At 45.4% G+C, this 19,888-nt stretch overlaps 1 protein-coding gene across 1 annotated transcript in view; it reads right to left on the bottom strand.

Annotated features, from left to right (window-relative positions):
• Positions 1 to 19,687, bottom strand: part of LOC120371357 (rho GTPase-activating protein 20-like) — a 62,139-nt gene extending 42,452 nt beyond the window's left edge. The window contains exon 1 of the mRNA XM_039487009.1: positions 19,404 to 19,687. Within this exon, the coding sequence (XP_039342943.1) occupies positions 19,404 to 19,484 (81 nt within the window). The 5' untranslated portion in view covers positions 19,485 to 19,687. The remainder of the gene's footprint in view (positions 1 to 19,403) is intronic.
• Between the last annotated feature and the right edge of the window lie 201 nt (positions 19,688 to 19,888).

Genomic DNA, 19,888 nt, shown 5'->3' with positions numbered 1-19,888 from the left:
GAGAGAGAGAACTAGTGTCACAGCAAGATGGTAGCAGTGGAGGTGTGCAAATTCACAATTTATATTTCACATGAATATCATCCCCCCTCCCCGAATTTCACTTTTCCCCAAATTTTAAGCGATATGCATCAGTTTACAAAGAAAACCTGACAAAGCTCATTCCTCTCCCCCACTCCCATGATGTCTTTGAAGCAAAGCCAAAGCCAGTTTGAACAATTGGTCTATTTTTCAATGGAAAAATAGGTCCACTTTGCTCAAAAGAATTCATGTACTGAAGCAAGGTATTTTGATTTGTAAGTTTGCGAAGAAATGTGAACTCTGAGTAGTTTTGCATTCCATTACAAATATTACACCCCCTCCAGTTAGGAGGCACCCTGCTGCCAGAGGTGCGGTCTTTCAGATGAAACACAAAACCAAGGTCCTGCTGGTTCTGCATCATTACATTACATTACAAAGCACTTTGGACTAGAGTAGGGATGATGTTAGTATCACAAATGACTTTTTGTTAAGTGCTTTCTGCCTACCAAACTGTTCCCTGCAGTTTCATTTGGAGAGTGTTTTCTGTGCAGAATTGCGGAATAATGTTAATTAACTAATGACTATCACCACAGAGGTGGCTGTATCACATTGATGGATTCCGTGATTAATTTATACACTGTAAAGTCATGGTGCAGATATAACATTATTATTCAGATTTTAGGAAATTTCTGAAGGGGCTTTATTTAAGAATCAAGTAAAAGTAGAGGAACAATAAACCAAAAACTTGGTCTCAGAGCCATCCGTATGAAATCAATTGCTGCTTCCCTTCCAGTTAATAATGACTTTGTGTTGCCAGCAGCATTCCAACAAAAGTGTCTTGACGTGAGACTCTTCTGCCATCTGCTCCATGATGTTTTCTCTTCTGTTTATGTGAACAGAGGACAGTCTTGCAATGTGCTTTTAGATGTTCCATTTGCCTTTTATTTAGAGAATCAAGAGACCGAGGGAGTGAAAGAGATGAAGGCTTTGTGTGAATGGGAATCTGGAATTAGATCACCTTGAAAACAGTGACTGGTCCTTTTTATGACGACGTATGTCTACTCAGTTTCCTTTTAAAGTGGCTTTAGGGTTGGGGAAAAGTGCTGACAAATACCGTGGAGAATGAAATCCTGCTATTTACGTGCAGTGTGGAGTATAGGGCATATGGAGTAATAGTTAGCATGGGGGAAAAGGAGCAAGGAAATCTTGGTTCTAGTCCTGACTTCTATGGTTCACTGCATGACCTTTGGGAAGTCATCTGACCTATCTGTAAAATGGGGATAGCAGTTCCCGCACCTTTCCAAGCCCTCAGATATTCAGATGAAAAGCTGCTTCATCAGTGCAGCACAATCTACACACACTGCCACATGCCTCACTCCTGTCACGCCAGGAGCCCCTCTGGTGGTATAAGAGGAGTGTTTTCACAGTCTTGCTCTCCTTAGTGAGCAGCTATTAGAAGAAGAAAAGACCCCCAAATTCTCATCCAAATGTGATCCTTCAAATAGATTTGTTGTGAGTTTGGGTCTCGAGCAGGACAAAGAAGTGTCTGTTTTCTCCAAATCCGTTCCCCTATGCCTGTCTGGTGAAAGAAGCTATATTCAGCACAACCATGATGATGATGATCATTATGATGCATTGTTAGTTGATTTCCTTGCATTTGTCAGCAACAGATAGGTCAACATAACCTGTATGGTGACAGAGCCTGGCCAGGAGCAGATTTTAATGAAATAGCCTCTGTGGGAAAATACGTTTTGTATGAACCAGTTCCTGACACCAACAGCTGCTTCCTGTACCAGCCTGCTAGCATGCAGCTCACATCCTTCCAGGATTCTCTCACTAAATGCCACTGATCATGGAGAAGGCTGCACTGAGGTCCCAGTGGCCAGGGTGGGGAGATGCTGGCTCAAAGTGGAGGGGCTGAAAAACTCCCCCAAACTTTTGATATTTGCTGTCAAGCGAGGGAGTGACAGTTGGGTGGGGGTCAAAGTGGAGGTGAAGGTGACAAATTTCAACAAACTCCTCCGAGTTAAATCCCAGGCTGGTCTACTCCACAAAACAAAGGACAAGGGACCAGATCCTGAGCTGGGGTCAACTGGTATATAGCGCCATTGAAGTCAATCGCCGTCAGCCAGTTTACATCTGCTGAGGAGCCAACCTGAAATCAGTGGATTCTCAGGGGAAGCTTTAATTTCCCCAGAGCTCAGAACATTCTTTTTTTGGTTTGTAAGGATAAGTAAAGACAGTAAAAGAGAGAGAGAGAGCTTTGGAGAGAGGGGTTTGGAATTACACTGCTGCTTTGGCAGTTCCTGCGTTATCCCAGCGCCAGCACTGGGATATTTATGTTCAGATGGGAAAGTGAAGTTGATCTTCAGTAACAAGCAATGGCCAATAGTTGTTGCCCCTTTTGCCAGGACATTTCAGTGCCTTGCTTGTATAGGCAGCATAGGCTATAGTGGCAAAAAAGCCTCCACAATTGCTCCTGAACATATCTGAGAGTGCATTTTGGGGACAACAGTCACTTGCGGGTGCAGATCAACAGAGCCCGATTATCCCATATTGAACCTTGAACTTTCATTTGCACACATCTGAAGTGCTTGCAAAATGCCAACGTGCAGCTCTGCCTCCCCTCTGAAAAGATGGAGGTGACAGAACAAGGTGCGAGGCAGGGGAGAGTCAGGCCCCTAGAATTTAGACATTTCAACAACTTATTGCTCTTGCAAGCCTCCGCCCTCCCCAGGAACTGCCACAACTGCAGTCCTGGCTAGCACCCCCAAAAGGGTTAAGGAGAGACAAAGAGCAAGTGTAACCCTGACCTCATCCCACCTGCTGCACAGACAGGGACAGGGAACGCACACTACTTCTTCCTGAGTTGAGAGGCAGGAGGCGAGCCCCCTGCTCAGTGAGGTCCTTCAGAAGGCACCGTCTCTCCGAGAGGCACAATGCTTCCCATTGTTCCACCTGAGTGGCTCAGCTCCATTCTTCTGCCAGTGCATGCCTCTGCCTCTATTTTTCAGACAGATTTTGCTGCTTGATGGTGTGGTTACTGCGCCCCGAGACACTGCTGGCTCCCCCCGACCACCAATTGCTCCTCTCGGCCTGCCTGCCAGCTGGCCAATGGCTCCTCCACACCCCTGGCCCCACCCCCTGCTGCTCTCAGCCCCCTGGCCAGACCCCAGTACACCTCCGGCTCCGGGAAGTCTCTGCTTCCCACCACCTGTGGGGCCCCGCCTGTCTCCCCGGAGCTGAGCCGCCTGGGACTGGTGCAGAAGCCTGGCCAGTCTCAGCCAGGTGTGTGTGGGGGGAACAGTGTGGAGGGCTTGGTTAGGCCCCTCCAGGCAAGTGTGTCTTGAGGGACCCTGGCCGGGACAGGCCCAGGCCTGGCTGATGGCACCACTCCTGAGGGGATGGAGTGATACCCGGCCCTGGGACCACCCTGGCTGCGCTGCCGGCTCAGCCCGGCAGACACAGTCACCTCCCAGCAGGGCCAGTGAGTGCGGACGGGAGGCAGGGCGTGGGGGAGTGGGTCTGGGGGGCATCTGGGGGAGTGCTGGGCTGTGAAGGGGCAGGGAAGATCTGGTGTGTTGGGGCACTAGGCAGTGGGGGTTTTGTGGGTGGTGCTGGGCAGTTGTGGTGGGGCTGGGGGCAGCGGGTGCTGGGCAGGGGGCGCTGGGCAGGGGTGGTGGTGTGCAGGGCACTGGGCATTTGTGGGTGGGTCCTGAGGGCCTCTGGCCATAGGGAGTCAGGGGGGGTGTTGGGCAGGGGGCTGTGTGGTACGGCATGAGCCTGCCCCCGAGGGGAAGGGACATGCTGGCAGCACGGGGCTGGGCAGGCCACTGTGCATCTGGCAACTGCCGGTTTGTAAATAGTGCCCTTGCACTGAGCGGAGCGGAGTGGGGCCACCCCTGCCATGCAAGGCCCCATTGCCTCTGGCTGGCCCCTTGCTCTGGGGACTGACCTCCCCGCACCATGCTCCACTGTCTCCATGAGGGCACACAAAAGGTTAATCCGGCCAAAACTGTAGCCCCCGCTCTCAGGGAAGTGCAATGTTCTCACTGGGAGCACAGCTCCCTGAAAGCTTGTGAAGTAGGCAGCACCCTCCCCTGTCTAGGGTGACCAGATATCCCGATTTTATATGGACAGTCCCGATATTTGGGGCTTTTTCTTATATAGGCTCCTATTACCCCCTAACCCTTTGTCCTGATTTTTCACACTTGCTGTCTGGTCACCCTGTCCCCCCCCACCCAATGCATTGGTGGGGTAGGGTATGCTGCAGCCCTCAAAGAAATGTAGAATTTGTGTGCTCCCCTGCACACAGGAGCACACTGGAAAGTACTCTGCCCTGTGCAGGCACCACATCTTTGGTACTTCCTCTGGGGCACTGGCATTTCTCTCTGTCCCCAATGCAGGGCTCTGCCTATATGGTACAATCTAGCCCTTACTGACTATGGACAACTTACATCGCCTCACTTCCCCTATCTGTAAAATGGGGTTAATAATGTACTTCCCTGCCTCATAGGGGTCTCTGAGGCCCAGGTCATTAAATGTTGTGAATCACGTTTTGATCCTGGGTTCAGGGATAAGCCCGGGAAAATTCCTTCTTCCTCTTCGGGTGCCCAGAATTCTGGCTCTGGTTCTATTATCTGCAACCTCTACTATTCTGCTCTCTCTGCCTCTGTGCAGTGCTGGACTTTGTCAACAAACATCACCCCTGTGTCAGATATTCCATCCCACAGCATGGGGTGGGCCTCTTCCCAATATTCAGAATACCCAGGAGAAAATGAAACGGGCTAAACTTGTGGTGTTAATCTGCCAGGTTTTCATTTCAGGGACAACAACATTTTACTGGCTGGAGGAGTCGCCACTTGCACTGAACTATGATTCTCGTCTTTCTTCAGCTACTCCAGCCCCAGGAATGAATGCCACATTGGGGTGTTTGTGTTACACAAGGCTATAATCTCTGTTCCGGTGGCATGTGTGTATGTAAGTAGGGACAGGATAGCTTTATAATAGACAAGCAAACCCCGTCTTGGAAGAAGGATGACTTGTTTTTAAGAGTTCCCTTTTAGTACATTACCTACTTGTGGGCCAGCACCCAAAGTGGCACAACTCTATATGATCATGATTGAGTTTCCACCATTGCAAGAAGTGGGATGCTGCCCAGTCTCAGCAAAGGTGCCATTGGTTTTTCTATATCTTCTGTAGACATACACTAATGCTTTGCTTTTCTATAGTGTCTTCCATCTGAGGATCTTAAAGCACTTTACAAACATGAATCAATTAAGTCTCACAGCATCCTTGTTACATACAGTAGATAGGCATTAGAGTGCCCACTTTAAACATGGTGAAACTGAGGCTCAAAAAGGCTTAAGTAACTAACACAAGATAGCACAAAGAAGCAGTAGCAGAGTTAGAAAGAGAATCCAGGTCTCCTTACTCTGGTCCCCTCCTCTAATCACTAGAAACATTCCCCCACAAATATTATTACAATTTATTAATTGTAAACAACCACAAGTGAGACCAAGCCCCTGCCCGAGGACTTTACATTCTAATCCAGACAGACACCACACTAATAATGTAAGGAGTGAGTGGGAGGGTAGGAGCAGACAGTCAGAGAAGATTAATCTTATACAATATTGTAACTAATCTTTGGCCACTCAGAAATTCCTGGAATCAGGGAGGATTGAACTCAGATTATCCTGCTCCAAAAGTACAGACCCTTGCCACTTGAGCTGAAGGAGAATCTCCATTAACAACAAACAGTATAGGGCATATGACATGGAGTTAAGAGTTCTGAATCATCCAGTAGAAGGTTGTGGCTCAGATACATACTAGCCAATTCATATGACTATCCTATAACTATTGCCCATATTGTTGCTCTGAAAATCTTCCAGTCACAACACCATCACATTTTCAGTGCTTTACTGGCTAACATCACACGTTAAAAGTGGACTAGCCTAGCTGTGCCATATTGCTTCATGTCAGGTAAGGACATTTTAGTATTTCATGTTATTTCACTTTGAAAGGGAAAACTATTCTATACTCAGAAGGGAGGTGCCAGTGGAAAGCAGCCGTTTTATTAGTTCTTGGGATGGATTTTGCCAGCAGAGGCATATGGTAAAGCATTAACTTTTCCCTATGAACAATAGTCAGGCTTCTTTAACCCTTCAGCCTCTTCTTGGAGCCACAATTAGTCAAAGGAAGAAGCATAAATAATACTGGGTGGCCACAGTGTGTTATCTGGGGATGAAAGCCCCGTCAGAGAAAGAGCCAGCTGAGGGTGAACTGAGAGCTAAGAAGATTGGTTGTATATATTTATCTGAGCTGTTTTACACAAGCTCATTTTCACTTGGCATTTTACTAATCACTTTTCTTTACTTTTTTATTTCTCCAAAAGAAAAATCCAAATCCAAACATTTCTTAAAATATGCAGAGCCCGACGGTGCTAAATCACATCTGAAGGACGTGCTTTGAAAATAGCTTCATTTCCTTCCAAGAAATGGAACCCCACCAATTTATTTTAAAATGTCCCATATCAGCGGGTCAGGGAGGGGCGGAACTCATCTGCCAACAGCCAAGTGGGTTTTCCAGGACTGACCCATACTATTCTATTCCATTTCATCTCTTCAGCTCTCATGAATTATTTATACCTGCAGGGTTATGCTCAGGATCCCTGGAACAACATAAAAATGAATGGTAAAAATGATGTCCTCAAAAGGACAAAAGCTGTTGCTGATGTAAGCAAAGCTCAAGCAAACAGACCTTCCGCTGGAGAGAACTCTGCCCAGGGCAACGTTGGGAAGGGTCAGATCCCGATCCAAACATCATGGTTCGGAACTGCCTCAAAGTTGGCTAAGTTTGGTTCTGGGCCAGTGGCTACTAAACGCAGCTTGATTGTATGAAAGCTTTGGAAGCCTTAAGAAACACCTCGGGTTTCTCCCAGCAGACTCTGTGTTGCAAGGCGAGTTGTTCCCAATGCAGCATTGCTATACAAGCATCCTCACCGTGTATCAGTATGTAGTGCTGTTTGTATCATGAGGCTGCAGAGTTGCACTGCTGAGATTAGAACCCTAAAAACAAATTCAGGAGTCTTAATTGCCCTGCAGGCTGCAGGATAGTCCTAAGAGAAGTGTAAATGACCCACAACCTTGGTGACAGGCAACAACACCTAAACCTAAATAGGTTGAAGTTCTTTAGAAAGGAATCCCATAGTTCTGAGCAGAAGAGTAAGGACAGAGATTAATTATTATTATTTATATTGCAGTAGTGCTTAAGAGTCCCTGTCATGGTCCAGGACCCCATGGTGCTAGATAGCAGTCACTTCATTATCTGGCATCACAGACAGAAAGATGATTCCTGCTGCAATAGAGAACTGACACACTAAGGAAGCAAAACTCCTGATATTTTCAGGCTTCAGCCCATTGACACTGTGGTGATGGACAGAATCTGTGATAATTTATGAGAACCTCTACTGCTGCAAACAACCAAGCCTCCTCTTTTCTCCATAACTCTAGAAGTTCAGCACTTGGGCATGTCTATCTGTATCTTTGGGGACATCCTATCAGAATAAAATACCATCCTGTACAGAAAATAAAAGATCAGACTGGAAGATACAATGGCCAGTTATAGACATGGTGACTCTTAACAGATAAAGTGAAGTTTTAGAATTGTTTATTTTCTTTAACAAGTAGCCGGGTGCAGCCTTATTCCTAAGCTTTAATGGTTTTAGATCCTGTTTTTAGTGCCTTTTTTCTATCTAACTAGGATATTTCATTCTGTTCTATGTGTTTACCCCTAATGAACCAACCAATGTATGGTGCAGCTGGAAGTATGTAAAGTTTCCTTGCAATCCTCAGGGCATTGTATTGTTGTGCACACTGCATTGTTATTATGTGGATTGTGATAGAACCTGGAGTGCCCAGTTAGGATCAGAGCATTGTATAAGCACAAAGTAAGGTGCCCTCTTCCTAACAAGAGGCAGCTTGAGTACTCGGTCATTTTTTTTGTTTTTTTCTTGTATGTGTAATTTATTCAGTGGCTTACGTTCTAGGATATTTATTTTGGTGGCAGATGACCCACTAAGTGTTTGCTCCTGTTCCCGCAAGGTCTTACCATTGACTTCAACAGGATCAAGTCTTGAACGTTTGAGTTTCAGTTCAAATTCAGAAGCTGTTCTCATCCCTATCTGCCTGGGCTGAGAGTCTCACAAGACCAAGCTTTTCACATCTTTCCAGTTTGCATCAAAACAATTAAATCACAAGTTGGCAGGAACTAAAGAAATCAGTAAGTAAAGACATCTTAGAAGAGCCCAGTTCTTCCTGTTTCTGGCCAGGTTATTATACAGCAAAAGAAACCTCTGGAATGGGAGTTTATTGGTTTCCCCTCAAGTCCAAGTTAAGAGGGCCACAAGAAGCAGAAAAAGTGAAACAGTTTGTAAACTTAGCTAAATATTTTTTGACATGCATAAAGCTCCCACAGGCTTTAGTTCAAGCCTTGAGCAGTTCTTAGTCTATCCAAACTGAGACTCATCTCTGATCTATAGGTATTAATAGAAATATTTGCTACATTCCCTCTACAAAGGAAGGTTCTGTTCTTCTGAGGTTCTACAGCTACACCTATCACTGTAGTATCTGAGTGCGTCATATGGAGATGTTCTTTTCAAAGATTCCAGAGAGTCTATTTTTTTTTAAATATTACTTTCCCTTGTCACTTGTCTTCCCAAGAAAGACCAGGACAGACTCTCTTGACAGTGCAGTGTCTCTACTCTCATCTTCTTACTGCCTCCCTCAGGGTTGGAGGCATCTGTCAGTTACTTGGGAATGTTCTTTCTTAGGGAACTGTTTCTTGCTTCTCCAGTTGTGAGAGTCTCTCTCATTTTTTTACATATTTATTATTTTTACCATTAGGCTTGGATGATTTCCAGTAATGAATATGCCCTTAAACAATTCCAAAGAAACAACCAAGAAGCCCTGCATGGGAAACCAACGCAGACAGACTTTAAAAATGCCTTTTAAACCTTTAATGAAGGCTGGGACTTTGGAAGAGAAGCCCCTACTGTGAAGTCGGATGTATATATAATGGGAGGGAACTTATTGGATTTCTAGGTATAAAAATTCGTCAATGAGTCCAATGTAAATTATGAACAGAGGTTTTTTTTTCTAAAGTGCAAATAAATTCTTCACTGAACCAAGATTTAGCCAAATGAAAAAGTTGTGTAGCCGCCAAACCCAAGGAATGGAAGAATGTAACACATGCCTTTGTGCCTTTAAAAAAAAAACCCACACACACTGTTTTTTCTTCTCCACTGCACAATTCTCTCCACTGCTTCCATATTAAAAATACAAATGTATGGACAGTTGGGTGGGAAAGTGGGATTATTTCATGCTGCTGTACACAGGGAATTAGACAGCAGTATGATTGCTCAAAGCTCCAGTATGAAACTGGAGACAAGCCTGTTAAGAGTCTTTGGATTAAGTTTAGAGGCGAGAGCAACAAGGGTGATGTCGTGGTGGGCGTCTGCTATAAACCACCAGACCAGGAGGATGAGGTAGATGAGGCTTTCTTTGGACAACTAACAGAAGTTTCCAGATCACAGGCCCTGGTTCTCATGGGGGACTTCAATCACCCTGGCATCTGCTGGGAGAACAATACAGCACACAGACAATCCAGGAAGTTTTTGGAGAGTGTTGGGGACAACTTCCTCGTGCAAGTGCTGGAGGAACCAACTAGGGGCCGTGCACCCTTGACCTGCTGCTCACAAACAGGGAAGAATTGTTAGGGGAAGTAGAAGTGGGTGACAACCTGGGCAGCAGTGACCATGAGATGGTTGAGTTCAGGATCATGACAAAAGGAAGAAAGGAGAGCAGCAGAATACGGACCTTGGACTTCAGAAAAGCAGACTTTGACCCCCTCAGGGAACTGATGGGAGGCTAATATGAGGGGGGAAAGGAATTCAGGAGAGCTGGCTGTATTTTAAAGAAGCCTTATTGAGGTTGCAGGAACAAACCATCCCAATGTGCATAAAGAATAGCAAATATGGTAGGCGACTAGCTTGGCTTAACAGAGAAATCTTCGGTGAGTTTAAACACAAAAAGGAAGCTTACAAGAAGTGGAAACTTGGACAGATGACTAAGGAGGAGTATAAAAATATTGCTTGAGCATGCACCGGTGTAATGAGGAAGGCCAAAGCACAATTGGAGTTGCAGCTAGCAAGGGATGTAAAGGGTAAACAGAAGGGTTTCTACAGGTATGTTAGCAACAAGAAGGTGGTCAGGGAAAGTGGGGGACCCTTACTGAATGGGGGAGGCAACCTAGTGACAATTGATGTAGAAAAAGCTGAAGTACTCAGTTTTATTTTTGCCTTGGTCTTCACAGACAAGGTCAGCTCCCAGACTGCTTCAATGGGCAGCACAGTGTGGGGAGAAGGCGAGCAGCCCTCAGTGCTGAAAGAACAGGTTAAGGACTATTTAGAAAAGCTGGACATGCACAAGTCCATGGGGTCGGATGCACTGCATCCGAGGGTGCTGAGGGAGTTGGCTGATGTGATTGCAGAGCCATTGGTCATTATCTCTGAAAACTCATGGCAATTGGGGGATGTCCCGGATGATTGGAAAAAGGCAAATATAGTGCCCATCTTTAAAAAAGGCAAGAAGGAGAATCTGGGGAACTACAGACTGGTCAGTCTCACCTCAGTCCCTGGAAAAATCATGGAGCAGGTCCTCAAGGAATCCATTTTGAAGCACTTGGAGGAAAGGAAGGTGATCAGGAACAGTCAACATGGATTCACCAAGTGCAAGTCATGTCTGACCAACCTGATTGCCTTCTATGATGAGATGACTGGCTCTCTGGATATGGGGAAAGTGGTGGATGTGATATACCTTGATTTTAGCAAAGATTTTGGTACGGTCTCCCATGGTATTCTTGCCAGCAAGTTAAAGAAGTGTGAATTGGATGAATGGGCTATAAGGTGGATAGAAAGCTGGCTAGAGTATCCGGCTCAACGGGTAGTGATCAATGGCCCGATGTCTAGTTGGCAGCCAGTATCAAGCAGAGTGTCCCAGGGGGTTTTGTTCAACATCTTCATTAATGATCTGGATGATGGCGTGGGTTGCACCCTCAGCAAGTTTGTGGATGACTCTAAGCTGGGGGGAGAGATCGATATGCTGGAGGGTAGGGATAGGGTCCAGAGTGACATAGACAAATTGGAGGATTGGGCCAAAAGAAAACAGATGAGGTTGAACTTAGGACAGAAGAATCCCAGGCACTGCTACAGGTTGTGACTGACTGGCTAAGCGGCAGTTCTGCAGAAAAGGATCTGGGGATTACAGTGGAAGAGAAGCTGGATATGAGTCAACAGTGTGCCCTTGTTGCCAAGAAGGCTAACAGCATATTGGGCAGCATTAGTAGGAGCATTGCCAGCAGATTGAGGGAAGTGATTATTTCCCTCTATTAGACACTGGTGAGGCCACATGTGGAGTATTGTGTTCAGTTTTGGGCCCCTTGCTACAGAAAGGATGTGGACAAATTGGAGAGAGTCCAGTGGAGGGCAACGAATATGATTAGGGGGTTGGGGCACATGACTTTTGAGGAGAGGCTGAGGGAACTGGGCTTATTTAGTCTGCAAAAGAGAAGAGTGAGGGGGGATCTGATAGCAGCCTTCAACCACCTGAAGGGGGGTTCCAAAGAGGATGGAGCTCGGCTGTTCTCAGTGACGGCAGATGACAGAACAAGGAGCAATCGTCCCAAGTTGTAGTGGGGGAGGTCTAGGTTGGATATTAGAAAAAATTATTTCACTAGGAGGGTGGTGAAGCACTAGAATGGGTTACCTAGTGAGGTAGTGGAATCTTCATCCTTAGAGGTTTTTAAGGCCTGGCTTGACAAAGCCCTGACTGGGATGATTTAGTTGGGGTTGATCCTGCTTTGAGCAGGGGGTTGAACTAGATGACCTCCTGAGGTCTCTTGCAACCCTAATTTTCTATGATTCTATGATCTGAATTTGAGAGTCAAGCTTGTTCCTTTCTCCTCTGGCAGGCAGGGGCTGAGACTCTACGGTACACCATGAGAGGGGTGAGAAAAAGGAAAATATAACCATGCAAGGGAGAGAAAAGACCAACAATAACACTATGTGAGGCAGTAATACTTCAGGTCCATTGGGAACATGATATGATACCCCAGCTCCATCTCCATTTCCCAAAGGTTTCAGATATCTCATTCTCCTCCACTGAAATACAACCACCTCTGGAGTAGAATGCTGCAGCACCAAGCTTCCCTTGCTCAGCCCCTAGGGGTGAGAAGGAAGTTCTCTTTGCATGAGCCATTGAATTTTTGGTCTCGTAGGTATGTCTACGCTGCAGTTAGTCACCTGTGACTGGCCCTTGTCAGCTGACTCAGGCTCGCTGAGGCTAAGGGGCTGTTTAACTGCAGTGTAGATGTTCGGGCTTGGGCTGCAGTCTGAGCCCTGGGCTTCTTACATTTTACAGGGTCCTAGAACCTAGGGTCCAGCCCAAGCCTGAATGGCTACACTGCAATTAAGCAGTGCCTTAGCCTGAGCTCTGCGAGCGTGAGTCAGCTGGCACGGGCCAGCCGTGAGTTTTTAATTGCAGTGTAGACGTACCCTCAGATGAGATTACCATCAAAGAGGCCATCTACTGCTATTTGTGCTGGTGGTTTCAGTGATGTGGACACCTATCCATTAGGAACTGGGATGAGACCCACCAATTCATTACACAGACATTTGCTTTCTTTGATTCATTAAAAGCAACTTTATTCCTCTGCTAGGTTTCCCCAGCTCTATTGCATCAGAGCCCTTTGCAGAAGGTCATGAGGTTTATCTCACAAATGAATTATTTGCAAATGGAGGTGGTTTGTGGATAACTAAGTCTTCCCTACTGCATGAGCTGTCAACAGAAACCCAATGGCCTTGGTACCCTGTGGGTTTAAGTATGTAGTAGATATTATAGCTATTCTGAGTCTGGTGCGTCCCGTGTATTTACATTAATTAAATCATTTCATTTGCAACTTGGCAATGGAAGAGAGCTTGAAAAGAGGCAGCTGTGTGCATCTGGATTTCATTAGAGTTGAACATTAATCCCTTTATGCCTTATAAGCATCCCTTTAGTGTTATACAGTTTTGGATTTACTAAATGGCATTCTCAGAACTGGCTGGTGGAAAAAACAGGCTAATCAGCAGTGACCCTTACAAAGTACACAGCATGAAAAGAAGTCCCCTCCTTGCATCACTCACCCACCTGCCAATGCCTTCTTAAAACTTGAGATAGGCTTACGAAAGATTCAAGCACCCCCAAACTTTGGAAAGCAACATTCCTGGATCTGAACTTCATAATCCTCAGGGGAGTAACTCTGGATTTTACACAACCATTGTAAATAGCAAGAGGATATGGCCAAAGAAGTGCCTTTTATTTTTGCTAGTTTTTGGGAGGGCAGCAAGAGATGGGTGGAATTGTAAGAGAGGCAGTTGGAGACACATCACTGAACAGGTAGTGAAAGGTTGGGGTTGAGACAGAGGTTTGGGAGTGTTCAGCATAAGGGTATTATTTGAATTCATGCAAGGAACAGGGAGTAAAAGAGCAGTGAGAGGGCTGAGAACAGACAATGGGAGAAGCTAACATAGTGAGGGGAAGGAGGAGTTGCCCACGGAGGTGGTGAAGGAGAGATTAGAAAGGGACAAAGATCTGAGAGTATATAGTACTGCTAATTTTCAATAGGCTCAGCTCAGGAAGGTATTTTTTTCCATAGGATGAACTTGTATAAAAGACTGCCATTTTGAAGGGGGAGGTAACACCTTCTTCTAGAGCACCCACATCTGGCCACTCTCGAACCGTGTCTACACTACAACAAAAGGTGTGTTCTTAACTAAGGTTAGCTAAATCAAGTTAAAATAGCATTGAAGACTCGGCAACTCAGGTTAGCAGCTCGAGATGACAGATTGCAGGCCATCGGGCTGTTTTGATATATCAATTCTGATGTCTCTATTTCTAGTGCAGCATTAAAGAACTGCCAATGGTCAATAGGAAACGTTGAGAAATGTTTTATTTCAAGATGATTCTGCTATTTTTCATATATTATTTTCTGTCTTCTGCTTTACCTGTTTGTTTTGTTTAGTTTTGTTTGATCATTGGGGGGGGAGGAGGCATTCTTGTGAAAACAGACTCAGGTGAAACTGGGAACAGTGCCATGGCACATTATCAGGGGCAGAAGGCCCCAGAATGATGGGAACAAACCCTAAAGAAGTGTACTGACTACCCCCAGAGTTCCACACAGCTCTACGCTTTATCAATCCCTCCAGTGTCTTGAGTTCTCTGAATTCTTTGCAATTTGTCAAAATCTGTCTGGTATTCAGTACTGAGAACCTCAATACAACATCCCAATTGCATTTGCACCAGACATATAGAGAGGGACTATGCTCTGTGATATGTTAGCAGTCATTAAATTACTCCTATCTGTTATCTACCTGTCCTAGCAGTATTTCCCCACAACATACACCCCCCCCACACCCACCCACAAAGTTCTTTGGCTTGTCACGTCTCCAATAAAGGCTGCAGGCAACTCCAAAAACAGAACAAACATTTCAATGAGAATTATGAAAAATAAGTTATCACAAAAACATCCTGTTTTCCTTCAGATTCGCTCTCTCTCACTATAGACTACACCCCACCCTGCCTGTTTTCAGAGAGACTGATTATGGGCACTGGGTTTTGGAAACTTTCTCAATCACTTTTCCAATTCTTATCTGAACAGCCTGTTTGTTCACTATGGGGCGGGGGATGAGAGGTGTAGAAGGGGAAGAGAATGGGGTGAGAGAGTGTGGCTCCCCCTCCCCCAACACTTTCACGTATGGAAACAGGAAAATTAGCAACAGCATCATTTTCTGATCCCAGTGATTGAAACATCTACTGGTAAATCTGGGCCCCTGGCAGGGATATATATTCCTGCTAAAACACACATGCCAGGCCAGCGCCTGTGTAATGGGGTTGATGATACCCTCTTGTGCCATGGTGATGAGGGTACCCCTGAGAACGTGTATACATTAGAGCTCTAACCAGGGGCACCCACAGAAGGAGGGGGATTTGGCAACTTGCAAATCTCCAACTTTCATCCATGGGCAATGACTGATGTGCAGATCAGGCCATTCTTTAGGGACCATCGCTGAAAGACCACACCTACATTTTAGTTGCCAACCACTGGAATGATACCAGCTGACAAACACTGGCTGGCTGGCACAATTCTATTGCCATTTGGAGATGGTACTTCTGGAATAAAGTACTGGTGCACAGCGGGTGTGATGACTGCAAGTGAGGGTAGCACGGGAGTGAGTGAATGAGTGCAAGATTGGGGGGCCGTGTGAATGCATGTAAGTGTGTGCTAGTACAATGTGGGTGTAAATAGGAGTGGATGTTTCTGACTGTACTACAGAAGTGTACAGATTTGAATGTGTATGTAGATTTAGTAGTGTAATATCAGCATGTGGGTTCTGGAATGGTAGCATAGGTATCCATGAAGGAGTGTGTAATTGGTCTGAGTAAGTGCACTGGTATAATGTAGGAATGTGTGCAGATATAATGTAGGTGTTTATGAGTGTACATGTGAATTGGTGTCATGTAGGTGTCTGAAGATGACAGTACAGCTGAAATCAAGGCGGCTATGGAGGCGGATGTCATATAGGTGTGCTGATATCAGATACTCTTGTGGCTGTGTCTAGGTGTGAGCGGCTGTAACATGCATAGTTGTCTGAGAACAGCAAATCAGCTAAGCAGTTTCCTTCCTTATTTGTCATACCAAGATGCAATTTGTATAGAACTAAACAATTCTACATGCAGCACAACAATCAGCGGCTAGACCCAATGCTTCCCCTAAGGAGCCTGGGGTGGAAGAGGGCTAGTTTGCTACTATGGATTTTTTTTAAAAAAATGCACATATTTTAAAAAATAAGTCAGAATCCTACATAGATCATGAATAAGGGGACTCAGCATCTCTTGGCTAATTAGAGTGAATGTCCACTAGGTCTTCAGGCTGGTGGCTAAAAAAAATTAAAAAAACACTGATGTGTTCATCATCTGATATATGTAAGCAGAAGATGCAGCCTGACTAGTGTTTGTTTAGAATAGAAGCTCTTGGCTCACGTCCATTGAAGTCCCGGTAGCAGTGTAACACATTACCACACAGGAGATTTGTGTGCAGTGCAGGGGTAGTCCCAGGACTTTCTCCTTTCCAAGGCCTGTGCAGCTAAGGCTCAATGAAGAGGGGCAGATTGGAGAAGCACTCCACATTCAAACATTGACCCCAGCCTCATGCAATTGGAAATTTCAGGAGAACCTGATGTTTTCTATACAGGGGCGGCTCTACGTTTTTGGCCGCCCCAAGCAGTCATGCGTGGGAGGCGCCCCGGAGCCGCGGGAGCAGCGGACCTCCCGCGGGCATGACTGCAGAGGGTCCGCTGGTCCCGCGTGGCTCGGCTGGACCTCCCGGCTGCGGACGGTTCGCGGGTCCGGCGGCTCCGCTTGAGCTGCCGCAGTCATGCCTGCGGCAGTTCCAGCCGAGCCGCGGGACGAGCGCCCCCTCCGCAGTCATGCCTGCGGCAGGTCCAGTCATCCCGGGCCTCCGGTGGACCTCCCGCAGGCATGACTGCGGCCGGTCCGCCCCAGCCTGCCGCCCACCCCCGGCGGCAGGGGACGCCCCCTACATTTTGCCGCCCTACGCACCAGCTTGTTTTGCTGGTGCCTAGAGCCGCCCCTGTTTCTATACTTATTCTGGTTCTGGTCCCAGTTGGAACTCAGATACAGAGATGCTCAAAAATAACTTGAAGAAAAAGATAAGCCATATACAATTTTGTTCACCAGGAGAACTTTACAAAGCCTTTGACAACCCCTTGTATTTAGTTGCTAGAACACAGAGGAGCCAGAAGACACTGCCAGTCACTATATCTCCCATGCTGGCCGTGTTCTAAAAACAACTGAGAGATTTCATTTCTAAATGTTTGCTATGTAATTCATATTTGAATAACATGGCTCAAAGCTAAATAGCAATACCCTGAAAAAGTTGATTTCAGCAAATTAAAAGTCTTTTTTAAGAGTAAACGTGATAGGTTTTCTCTTCTCTTCTACAAGGAGCATGTGTAAATTATTGGGAGTCACTAAAATATGCTATTACAAATTTTCTTTCAAGATCCATTTGACTGACTGTATGGACAATTAGATCTTGGAGAAATGTGTTTTGTTAGTTAGGATATAGTTCTTTTGAGAAGCTGTGCATATTACTAGTGAAGCTCCTTGCTGCTTTAGTGTATCTCTCAAGTGAATCCTTTATTATCTGCAGGGCCACTGCCTGCAATATATACCCAGTCAAGCCAACAAAAACATTATGTGGGGCCAACATTACATGACATAGTGTTGTGAGGTGAGGTGGTATATCAGACCAGGCCTTTGATATTTTTTTTTTTTTACAGTTTAATTATTTTTCTTGTCCACATTCCAGATGATGATGATGTATTATTTTAAAACTAATAAAGACATTACAAAAATTAACCCAGCTTTTCTTTCAATTTTAGAAAATGTTCAAGTTTTGAACAAAAGTTCTGGAAGGTTATTTTGTTTGAATCAATTTGCCCATCCCTAATCCCTAAATTCCAGAGGCAAGGAGATACACGCATTAATTTTCCTTCCTACTTGCCTTTGCTGGCTGGATTTGCTGTCAGAATGATAGAGGAAAGGTGCTGCTATGGAGGATGAAAAGGTAGTGATGCCCCAATATGAAAGAGTAGGAGAAAAGATCAGTTCTGGCCTGGACACAGAGAAAAAGAGACCAGAAGTTGAACTTCAGTTCTGATGACATCCCCTCCAGCACTTTGTAACAACTATAGAAGAGACTGGCCCCAGAGAGCCCACTGCACCTAGCGCATAGTGGAACAGGACTAGCGAGGTCTCATCAGTGCTGTGCGGATACACAGGCAGGGCAGCAATGATCAATAACATTTTTAGTTCTGCAAAGCCGTCGAGTCTCAGTGCCTTGATTTTGAGCTCCCAGCCACATGGGACAAAACCGATAATCAGGCCATTGAAAATATCGCTATCACTAGGATTGCACTGCAAACAGGAAGCTGCAGAGCTCTGACATACCTCCTTAGCTCAGGATTCATAATAGGTTTAGATTAGGGCAGCCACTTTTTTGTGTTGAAATTTCCCCTCTCCCCCCCGCCAAAAAAAAAGTTTGTTATTTTTCAATGTTAAGAGATATGGCAGAGAACACAGTCCCCTCCACCCCCAGTTGCTAGCACAAAGAGCTCCCCTTGGCTCATTGCAGCTGTCCTGCTAGCATAATAGGTGTGAAGCTTAACCTGCTATTTATGGATGGAGAACTGAATCGACCAGCATTGGAAACATTGTCATGTGATATTTATCTAGTACTTTACATCCCAAAGGATCCCAAACATTACTTACATAGGAAACACTTCACCTACCACTGAAATGCAACCACCTCTGGAGTGGAACACATCAGTTGTTTCACAATAAACAGGGACACCACAGAACAGTTTCAGAAAGGAAGAAGAAATGTGTAGCCAAATGAACCTGTAGGGGGGATTTGGGTTTGTAATAACCCAAGGCAGAATTTTGGTTATCAGGAGACCCGGGCTAATATCTTTACCCAAGTGAAAAGCATAGAGTGGTGAGTTAAGCATTTCAAAGACTGTTGATGTTACTCTGAATCTAGTGGCATCTATACTTCTCCCTTTGACGCCAAATACCGGATTGTTTATATTACATAGCACTGATTAAGTGATATCATGCCATCATTTGTTTAGAAATAAACTACTAAGATCAGTGTGACACCAACAGAAACTGCATCTGCTCCTTTCCAGATTTTAGGGATAACTCACATCTTTTATTTTTAGCCATAAAATAGCCCAGGGGGCTGATGGAGATTCATTGTTGAATATTAGTGCACAGTGAGATGGAGTAGAGAGATATTTGTATGACCTCCTATTACAGCTTTCTAATGGAGAGAATGACAGGCAGGTTACAGGCCAGCTGAATGGCTTGGGAAGTTAAACCTACCGTGTGAGACAAAATAATACCTAACAACTTAGATGGAGGCACTGAAACTTGTGGACGCTCAGGAAAAAAGACAACAGTTTTCAGACAGATTCTAAGTGGGAATAAACATGGGCTCAGTAAACAGAAGTGGTGGAAAGTTAAGCAAATAAAGAAAACAATGAAGTGGGTAGGAGGAATGTGAAAAAGACCAAGGGATTTGCTTACTGGTTCCTAGCATGGAAACACACAGTTTCTGCAGACAAATTAAAGCACATGCCGGAGCCCCAAACACAACTCAGCTGTGCATTCATCTCCCCTTTAACATGCCAGCCTTGTACTTGCCTTCCCCCACTCCTGCATCCACACTCTTGGGTCTTCTTCGCTCTGTCCCTTGGGCAGATTAGCCTTCTGTTGAGGAGTCATCCTTCTGGCTGGGTGTTGGTCCTTCTGAGTACATGATTTATTCCCAACCTCACATGTTTGTCTATTGCCACAGTCAGAGGGGAGAGGGAAAAATCCCAAGGAGGGGGGGAGTTGTTACTGGGTCTATTTTACAAGTCCCAATTGTTGAAGTATCAGTCAGATAATCCTTGGATTCCGTTAGGTTCTGCCAGCTCCAGAGCACAGGAGCGAGTGACTAGAGCAAGTAACATTGCCTGCTTGCTTTTTCTGATCAGCTGAGAGGGGATGCAGCTAAGTTCCTCCTACTTGCACTGCCTAAATAAGGACATTGACTCACAGTTGGCTACACGGTGCTCCTTTCTGAAAGCACTTACTGCTAACAGCAATCTTGCTCTTTAACTAAAATGCTGCACAAAGTGAGCATA

The sequence above is a fragment of the Mauremys reevesii genome, linkage group 9 (genome assembly GCF_016161935.1).
Source record: "Mauremys reevesii isolate NIE-2019 linkage group 9, ASM1616193v1, whole genome shotgun sequence".
In the NCBI taxonomy this organism is placed as follows: Eukaryota; Metazoa; Chordata; order Testudines; family Geoemydidae; genus Mauremys; species Mauremys reevesii.
The sequence above is the reverse complement of the archived record's forward strand: the minus strand, read 5'-3'. Positions and strand labels throughout refer to the sequence as shown.